General features: G+C 41.8%; 1 protein-coding gene across 2 annotated transcripts in view; it reads right to left on the bottom strand.

The window, feature by feature from the left end:
- Positions 1–10,553, bottom strand: part of ZBTB40 (zinc finger and BTB domain containing 40) — a 65,336-nt gene that overhangs the window by 27,627 nt on the left and 27,156 nt on the right. For both annotated transcript variants that reach the window (XM_004678583.2, XM_012722506.1), the window contains exons 2-3: positions 4,466–5,218; positions 3,907–4,040 (exon numbers count right to left, since the gene is read on the bottom strand). In XM_004678583.2, coding sequence (XP_004678640.1) covers positions 3,907–4,040; positions 4,466–5,156 — 825 coding nt within the window. In that variant the 5' untranslated portion in view covers positions 5,157–5,218. The remainder of the gene's footprint in view (positions 1–3,906; positions 4,041–4,465; positions 5,219–10,553) is intronic.

Here is a 10,553-nt window from a genome sequence, read left to right as displayed (position 1 = left end):
TAGACCTCTCCAGTATCGCCTGCTGCTCCCCTCAGCAGTGTACTTCATCAATCTGCTTATTCTGCTCCCCTCTCTGTCTCTGGTGAATCGTCTCACCACCCCTGCACCTCTGGCCTGTACCCTAGTGCTGTATGCACAAATAAATAAATCTTTAAAAAAATTTAAAAAAAAAAAAAAAAGAAATATATGTTTAATGTTAAGCAATGTTTAAGGTTTCAGGTATGTTACAATTAACCAGAGACAACCAACAACTTCAAAGGTCTTTGGGAGCTCAGAATGCATAACTGAAAACCCAAACCCCAAAATAAGCTTAGCAACTGCAATAGAAATATAGAATGATGCTGCAGGGAACAACTATTAAAAGCTCTCCATACTGAGGCCTTTTGGTGATTTCTGTAACTGGTGACTCATAGCATAGTTCCCCTAAAACAGTATACATGTGGCAGGATTTCCTCGCGGTAAGATCCTCTGTAAGGATAAGGAACCAGGCTTACTTATGTTTAGTTCCCTAGCAAACAGGTCAATGCCGGCACATACCAGCTGCTCAGTAAGCACCTGTAGAACTGAAGGTAAGTGAAGAGCCATGCTTGGCAAAATGCATATTCAATGACGCCATAGCACTGCCAGTGTCAGCACAGACATGGGATAGCTGCATCTTACACAAAGGATTTCATAAGCCTCTGACTTCTCTAGGAGCACTTCTCAAACACCTACAGGTACCAAAACAGTAGCTCATGGGGAACTAGTTAAAGATGGAGATTGCCAAGCTCTGCCACAACCTAAGAATCAGACTCTCTGGAAAAGAGGCTAGTGGTGTACATTTAACAAGTGCCCCGGACGACTCTGCATGCCCTGCACCACTGTTCCAGAGATGGATGGCTTTGTACAGGACGCGATACCTGCAGTTAAGGAAGGTCCTTCCAAATGGGTAGTAGTAGCTTACTGGAAAGCTTTACTTCCAAATTAAGCTTAAAGTAACAGCAAGCCACCTCATGTGTCAGAGAAAATGGCCAAGGCACGAGGATATTATAAGACTTTAAGTGCAAAGGGGGTTTCAAGGTCAAGTCTAAAAATACCGAGTTAATGTAAAAGCAATAGCAGTTGCTATCTACTGAGCTCCTTCTATGTGCCTGGCATTTTACTGCAAGGTTTACATAAATAATCTTAATAATTTCACAGTGACTCTGATATAGGTCATAACATTCCTGCTTTACAAATAAGGTTTACAGAGATTAAGTTGTTCTAGGTCACAGTGCTAGTAAATGCAGAGCTGGACAAATAAATTCTATCTCCTCAGATGGAACATTGCTCAGCAATAAATCAGAGTGAGCATGTCACGACACAGGCTGTGCAGTTAGCTGAGTGAAAGAAGCCAGGCCCGAAAGAATATGCACTCTGTGGTTCCATTTATATAATACTCTAGAAAATGCAAATTGATCTACGGAGATAGAAAGCAGATCCCCGTTACCTGGGGATGGAGGAGTAGAAAGGGATAGGAGGGAGACTACAAAGGGACAGGAAGAAACTTCTGGAGGTGATGGATGTGTTCACTATCTTGATTGTAGTGACAGCTTCAGGTTTCAAAACTCATCAAACTGTACACTTTAAATATGTACAGTCTACTGTACGTCAATCATACCTCAATAAAACTGTCTAACAGAAAGACGGCACAGGACCTCAGCACACAGTAGACCTCCCAACTCAATTTTGTTGAACGCATTCTGATGTTCTTAAAGGATCTTTCCTCCTTTTCTTTTTGCAGCAGAAAAGATTTATTATGGACTATAACAGTCACTGCATAATTTGCAGATGTCTTACTCTGACCTCTAAAACCGAGGAAGAAATAACATAAACCTATAATGACCACCAAGAGTGAATCAATGTTCTTTCAAAGTACTATTAAAGTGACTGCCATCCAAGGCTTAGGACAAGAACTGGGGAAAATAAAACTCTATGTTGAATGAATCCATATACAGCAAACATTTCTTGCACCTACTATGTATTGACACTTTTAGGCACCAGTGTTAGAAAAAAACACAGTAAGACACAGTCCAAGTAAGAAAGCTGTGGCAGGAATCACTTAGGTACTGCTGGCCTAGGGTCAGTGGTGCAGCTCTGTGACCAAAGCCAAATGGAAAGCAAGCCCTAAGAGAAATGAGAGGTGTGTCCATGGGCTATCAAGATAACCAGAAACAAAAGCGATGGACTGAACAGTTTAGTGGACACCCAAGTGCAAAAATATAAAACCACTCATCCTTCAGCACAGACAGCACAAAGGTGCAGCCGGCCTCACACACCCTCATTCCACTATGGAAGCAATTCGCCCTCCGGGTCGCGCCTGTGGCTCTCCCAGGTCAATGTGGGTGTTCCCTGGTTCTCAGGCAGATGTGTGCACTGGTGTGTTGAAAACGCCCCAGCGTAAGTGAGCGTATGCGCGCCCTGTGCTGGGAGGGCGCCGGGCCACTGTGAGCTCCTGCCCACTGAGCTGCCAGGAGGGGCTCTGGCTGCCTGCGACCCCACGCTGGAAAAGGAGGTTGGAAAAATGAACGAATGAATATAAGCTATTATTTAATAGTAGAAGAGTTATAGAGTTTTATGAAGTTTACTGATGCTTCTGTAACCAGAAATACGCAATTGGAACTTGATGCCTGTTTACATCAGCTTATGGTAGAAGTGGTTTCGTTACATGTCCTTTTGCTTAAACCTACAGTTTCCAAGAACCTATCAACGACCATGTTAAGTAAGCACTTTCTGTATCACATTTAAAATTTGAAGCCCCCCCTAAGAGAATCATCAGCTTTGTATATAGCTCATCTCCCAAGATAACACTTAATAGCTAACAGAGATTAACTGTGGTCAAAATACCTTGAATTTAGTTGTTTTTTTTTTTTTTTTATAAAAGTAAGTAGCTATGAATAAAAGAAACACTGAAATGTTAAAGGCCATTTACTGATTGAGTCAACAGCATCAGAAGACATGAAACTGCCTTCAGCAACACTGGAGACAGGCCATATGGTCCCATGACCAGAAGAGCCAGGTTGCAGGACAGTGTTCCCCACTGCACCAGCAAGCTGGGAGAACAGGCGACCTGGCTGGGGGAAGGGAAAACGAGGTGAGTTCTGAAGTAGTGGTGGAGGCGGTCGTGCAGACTCTGGTGTGAGGGAGCCCCTAGGTGGGAATAAACCGCACTGAGATAATGAAAAATGAAAGGTCAGCTGAGAAATACCGCATGATAACCGTCCAGCGATTTTTCATCAGTTTATACACATAGGTCACGCACGTGTCATTCTGCCCTGTGGGAGACAATATAACTCAGCATGTCAGAGGACTCTCGAGTCAGAATGCCTGGCTGCATTCCTGCTGGGAGACCCAGGGCTCTGCAACCCTGGCCGTGGCACGTCACCTCCTTCTCAGTGATAGCCAGACTGAGCGGAGTCAAACCGTATCACCTTGAGTTCTGTGAGGATTAAATGATGTAAATATCACTTCTGGTAGGATGAGGACTCAAAAAATGTTCACTGGCATTGTTTTTATGTCTGAAAACATCCACAGTTTGCTGAAACCCAGCAAACTACATAGTAAATGCTTTTGGTACCTTGCTTTCAATATTTGCTGTTTTGTTTTATTATTTATTCTCTGATTTAGGATTATCGACAACTACCTTCTGTTCCATTTGGATCAGTTAATCATTCATTTGGCAACCAAAATATAACATCCTTTTGAAAGTACCTTGCCTTGTATTTTTGTAAGGCTGTCTTTTGGGGCAGTAGGTGTCAAAAATAAAATAAAATTTTTTTTTAAAAACTGAGATCCTGGGATATTTCCATATTTCTGCCCTATCTGGGAAGCTGACACCAAAGCCTGAGGACACTAACCCAGCAAAATATGAAAACTCAAGACACTTACCTCCTTCTGTGCACCCTTAATTTCTGAACACTCTTCTAGTCTTTTTAAAACATCCTGGGTAATCAAGAGTACACTGGAGAAGAGGTCTTCATTTTCTATAAGAAAATTCAGCTGGTAGCGTTTCCTCTCATATTCTGAATATAAAACAAAACAAAACAAAAGGATTTAAAAAATTCAAGCTGTAAGAGAGGCTCTAGGTCACATCCTGGATATAACTAATATCAATACATCAGTTACGAGTAATGACAGCAGTGTCTATGACATCTTCCTCCTCTGTGTTATTCTCATCCTGGTGAAAATAATGTGTAAGTATCAAAAATGGTACATCATTATTTCAGTGCTGTTCTTTTGCTCTGTAATTCATCTCCAGCCTGCAACATGCTAAAACACAAGAGATGTTAAAAACAGGTGGACCCAGCAGGAGTACCGAACTGGATTCTGCCTTAATATCCAGGTGGTCTTTGGTGAATTTATCAGGGCAACAGTGTCATAAAGATCAGTGAAATAGTAACTGACGGCCGAAGGCGAGGTCACCAAACAAGTGTTAGACGAGCATTACCTGGCTCTGCGCTTGCCTGCTGTGCCTCCTTACGAGTTACAGGGGCGGGGACACAGACTTCAGCAGGATGAGGGGGCTCCACTGACATGCCCGCACTGTCCCGAATCTCCTGGGCCGGGGAAGGACCCACACTCATCTCCTGTGCAACAGCAGGGACAGGTTCCTCAGTCTCGGCTTTCACCGGGATCCCCGGAGGGGCAGAAACCTCGAGGGAGGACTGCAGCTCTCCTGTCGCCGCAGAGGAAAGGATTTCGACTTCAGGCTTCTCGGATTCCTTCCTTAGTGACTCTGAGGAGGGCACGGAGACATCCCTCACCACCTGACCCTGAACAGAGCAGTTCACAAGGCTGGTCAGGAGGTTTTTACAACTAACAGCCACATCAAACATCTGTAGGCTGTCAGCCAAAGAGATGATTTTGGAGAAGTTGTGCTTGCCCACAGGTAGTTTGCCAGTGTACATCATTTCTAACAAGAGTGCAAACTCCTCAGGGCTCACCACTGAGGCATCGATGGAGATGGTGTCTGTGTTGTCCAGCAGGGTTTTGAAGAGGAGGCTGGCAGCGGCCAAGACAAGTTTGTGGGCCCTGAAGTAGATGGTGCCAATGGAGATGGTGCAGTCACAGAACTGCTGCTCCTTGCACAGCGTATAGAGCTGCTGCAGCAGCTGCCGGCTGTAATTAGGGAGCTCCATTGCGCCAGCTCTGCCCAGAGGACGCGTCTTCTTCGTGTCTTCCAGACTAGACTGGTCTGCTCCTAGGGAACCCACACACGATGTTAATGCTTCATGAGCACACAGGGAAATTTCAGGCAACTCACCATTCATTCATTCACTAAACCAAAAATGACGCTCAACGGGGAAGGGCATGGTGCCAGGAATATAAATTAATAACATTAATCATAAAAGGATCATGTGCTTAATTACATAAACACATGCAATCATCCAGTGCTTCACCTGGATGACCTCATAGAATCCTCACAGCTACTCAAGGGAAGACACTATATCCTCCCCCATTTTACAGGTGAGACCCCGGGACTGAGAGGACCGGCCGCAGCAAAACCAGCCACTTATTGGTATGCCTGTAATAAAGTGATTTCAGAGTGTCAGGACACTGCTGTACGCTGTGTGGCTCCAAGTAAGTTCTCATCCAACGAAAAAACAGATGAGCAGAGCCCTCAGACAGAATGTCCTCATCTAACGAAGTTTATCGGCAACGCCGCACTCGGGCTTCCTAAAGCACATTTCCCACCTGGCCAGCTCTCCTGCGCCTCCCGCCCCTCACTAACCGAGCCGTCCCACGTGGGGTCCGCTTCGTCACTCTGGCCTCTACGGGGTGGAGTGAGTGGCTCCGGACTCCTCATCGCGCTTCTCACCTTCTCTCATCGCAAACATCATCTGAAAGCTCATCTAACGCTGGCAGCTTTCCGAGAGCTGTCTCCCGCTCAGATCTCTCAGACCTCCATGCGCTCAACACTGAGCAGAGCTGTCCCGGTTTCGTACTCTCCTGTCTACTCTCCTGCCACCTCCCTCACCTCCCACTTCGATTGTTCTAGTTGTTCACACTAACAACCCAGAACTCATTCTTGAGTTCTGTTTTTTTTTTTTACACTTTTTTTTTTGCCATACACTTTATTCAATCTTTTATAAACACTGTTGGTGGTGTTCTAAATATATGAGATATATCCCAAACCAAATACTTCTTAACCTACACTGATTCTTCTCTGACCAGTTCAAGCCACCTTACATTCTGTCTGGATTAGTGCCATAATCTCCTAGCTGGTAACAGCTCTCTCAGTACTACCCCGCCCCACCCACCCCCAGCAGTCAGATGCTCTTTCAGCATAGAGCCAGATTCTGTCACTTTGCACAGAAACCTCCACAGTTTCCAGTCTCAGAGTGAACGTTCTTTAACGACCTCGTGGTCATCAGCTCTCTAACCTCATCTACCTCTCCTCCCTCGCCCACCTGGGTCTAAGCCACTGCCTTGCTCGCTGACCCTGCGACACACTGGCCGGCCCCTCCTCCTGTGTCCCACACCAAGGCAGGGCCCGCGCCCTCATGGCCATGGGTGCCTCTGCTCAGAGGCCACGTGATCACGAGCCCTTCCTGACCACGTTCTTTTTAAACTCTCCCGCCTCAGAACATCCCATCCTTCCTTCTCTACATTATCTTCCATCATAATTATTCATCACTACTTGCATACTGTATTTTTACTTGCTCATTATGTAGCTTCCTTCATCCTTTTGATAGAGAAGGAATTTTTCTTTTAATCATCTATATTCTAGTGTTTAAAATTCTTCCTAACACATATCTATTGTTGGTTAGTTGATGGAATAAATAAGTGAAAAGAGAGAAGAAAAATGACAGAGATTTGCATATAGAAACCAGTGTGGGAGATCTAAGGATGTCTAGAGTTAGGCTTGAGAGGCATTAATAGCTGACCTGTCTTAATGAGTTGATGAGGTAGAGTGAACAAGAAAGTTGTTTCAAACAGTGAAGCCCTGACAAGGCACACAGAGAAGAAAGCAGCAGGAAGATAGTGGCAGAAAGAGGACTAGAAAGTGGAATTGTAAGTGGTTCATTGATACTGGAACATAAAGCAAAGGATGGGGAGTGTCTGGAGATGAATCTGGAGAAAGGCAGCAGAGAGAGCTATAGGCCATGATTAGGAGCATGGGTTTTATCCTAAAAGCAACAAGGAGTCATTGAAAGGTTTGAAGGGCTATATGCAAAGAAAGTCAAAAGGTCAAACATGCATTTTAATATCACCTAATTGGCTAGAGAGAGGCTTCTGTAGTATAGGAATTCAAGGGGGAAAAAAAAATCCAGTCAATGCTCTGAACAGAGTAGTGGTTAATAAAAGAAAGAGGATGAAACAAGCAAAAATATTTAGAAAGCAGAACTGCCATGATCTGGGGTCCTGAACAGATGTGTGGGAAGAAAAAGACCATTTCCAGGTTCCCATTTGGTGAGTGGGGCTAGAAGAGAGATAATCCAAATGATCTGAGATGAAAATAGTTTAGCGAAAGAGATCCTTAGTTCAGTTTTAGGTTTGAGGATCTTACAAAAACAAAATTGTATAACTTACTTGTTATACAAGTTGTTATATGAAGAAAAGCACTCTATGGAAATGGTAGAAAGAGAGACGTCAAAGGAATACTGATTGTCTTTGTGTGCAGTATTAAATATGATCTACTCTTTCCACTCTCTCCCTAGTTAGAAACTGACAAATAAGAACAGGAATAAAATATTTCCAAGTTCTAGTTTCCAGTCCAGCATACAAGTTGCTGAGAATTTACCACTCAGGCCTAACGGGTAAAAAGCTGACCTGAAAAACTGACTCTTCTTTGATCTGTGACAGGAGGTAAGATCACAGGACAATCTGCTTGCCTCTAAACAGACAGGCATTAGAGAATCACTACTACCCAAAACAAAAATCTACCAACAGAAGCCTCCCCAGGAACCAGCAGCAGAATAGGAAAACTAAACAAAAATTGATAATTGCTGGAGGCTCAGGATAGACAAACTTGAGACTTAAGAACTCCAGAGGGACCAAGTCATAATGCCAAGCCTTATTGTAAGTCTTACTTCCAGGAGTTCTACCAGGCTCTTATAGTGAATATTGCACAAAATTTCCAACTGCTTCTGGCACAGGAAAGAAACTATTTTGAAATATGCAGGAATATTTTCTTTTTCTCAGCAGGGCCTACCCTCAGGAGAAGCTATTTTACCAGAGTCTAATTAATTCACTAGGGCTTTATCACAGTCTAACCTAACCTGGGTTAGGTTAGTCCCTAGCCAACTTATGCCCTGTAGAGCCAGCCTGTACACTTAAGGGGGCAAAACAACAAACAGAAACACAGAAGCACAGTGGTGTTCACAGTCCAGAAGCACAAGCTCACTAAAAGACCAAGAATCATGGGTCTACAGAACACTTCCTCCCTCTATACCATGCTACCCCATCACTATAGATTTATTTATCACAGTTCCTTGTATAGCTACCTCTTAACAAATATTTATGAGGCAGACTCAAAGTTGGAAACCTAGTTTGAGAGACTGAACAAGCATTAGAAAAAGTATTAAACATGTCAGGAATTATCAGATCAGGAACTTAAAAAAACATGATAGGGTAAAGGCTTTAGTGGATAAAACAGACACATGTAAGAACAGATGAATAATGTAAAGAGAGAGATGGGAATTCAAGAAAAAATTAAAAAGAAAAACTAGAAATAAAAAACACAGTAACAGAAAAGATTAATCTTAATGTATTCACTACTAGACCAATACAGTTTTGAGGAGTTCTCTTCAATATTGGAAAGAAAAAAAGACTAGAAAAACCAGAACTGAGTATCCAAGAACTGTGGGCAAATACAAAAAAGTAGAACACAAAGTGGGAATACCTGAAAAGAAAGAAGGAACAAAGACACATTTGAAGCAATAATAACTGAGAATTTCCCCAAATTAATGTCAGACACCAAATGAAAGGTCTATGAAACTTAGAGCATATCAAGCAGGATAAAGAATAAAGAAACATAGGATACCTATGTTTATCATATTCAAAATACAAAGATGAAAGTAAAAAAAAAATCATGAAAGAAGTCAGAGAACTAACTATACTGGAGCAATATAATACATTTGACCTTTTCTCAGATACCACACAAGTAAGAAGAGAGTAGAGTGAAACATTTAAAGTACTGGGAGAAAAAGTAAAACCTACCAATCTAGAATTCTGTATACTGCAAAATTATCTTTCGAAAGTGACAGAAAAATGGAGGCTTTCTCAGGCAAGCAAAATTAAGAGGTGGTTGCCAGTAGGCCAGTCTTGTAAAAAATACTCTTTACAATATTAAAGTATAAGGTAGTCTTACAAATATTAAAAAAATGAAAATAAAAAATTAAGATCTTAAGAGAAAGAAAATAATAAAGGACAGGAATTTGGATGTCCAGAGTACTAGAGAACAAATAAGGGAAAATATGTTTTACCTCAAAAGTACATTTTAAAAATTTTATATTGTTATAACAGATTCATTCAAAATAATAATAATAGCAGCAAAGCATTCAACCATGTATGCTTTTATATAGGTAAAATGAATAATAGCAATGACTGAGGAACTAAAAAAGTAGGATTATTTCCCAATCAAAAAAAATTTATTTATGCATACAGAACTGGGGTGCAAGCCAGAGGTACAGGGGTGGTGGTGAGAGGACTCACTAAAGACAGAGTGGGGAGCAGAACAGGCAGATCTACGAAGCAGACTGCTGGGGAGGGGGGTAGCAGCAGGTGGGCCAGGAGAGGTCAGCCGTGCCATGAGGATCCCCCTATCGCCGGGGATAGAACTCACACTGAATTAGCTGCAGCTAGCTTGCAGTGCTGCATCCTTACCTGCTGTACCACCAGGGAGGGCCCTATTTCTCAACTTTGCTGTGAACCTAAAACTGTTCTAAAAGATGAAGTTCATTTACCAAAAACGAACATAAAATTTTCCACTCCAATTATCCCAAACCTCACCTTTACCATAGTATCTAACATAGTTTGACATTCATGAATTCACATTTTTTTCCCACTTATTTGAACTGTAGCTACTAGCACTACTGTTTGTGTACAGTTTGTCTTAACAGTACAAAATGCATACATCTTTAAAACAGATAAAGAAGTTGAAGCCTAGGATTTAACTGACTTGCTGGAATAGTAACACGGCAGGAGCAGAATTGGAATCTTTTATCTCCTGGCATTTCTGGAAAGCAGGAAGAAAAAAATTCTGTTACATTTTAAAACAGGCAAATATTGGAGTTATCTTTAGAAAAATAGAGATAGGAAAATAGAGATATATCTAAAATTTTATAATTTAACTTATGTTAATATCTTTGACAAAATCAGAACAAGAATTCAATTTGCAAATAACACAAAGTACATATTATCAAGCAGGCACTGATGTGGCTTTTCTAAAGACCAATTATACTGACAAAATACGATTTTTCTCACCTGAAATAAGACATAAGTTTTATGGATTATAGTAAATCAAAAGATTTACCTGGACATATGTCAGTTTTTTTTTTTAAACTATGGTACTTCATTACTTCTTTTTATTT

The sequence above is a fragment of the Condylura cristata genome, unplaced genomic scaffold (assembly GCF_000260355.1).
Source record: "Condylura cristata isolate star-nosed mole 26May11 unplaced genomic scaffold, ConCri1.0 scaffold00008, whole genome shotgun sequence".
Classification (NCBI taxonomy): Eukaryota; Metazoa; Chordata; class Mammalia; order Eulipotyphla; family Talpidae; genus Condylura; species Condylura cristata.
This window is presented reverse-complemented; position numbering and strand designations above follow the sequence as displayed.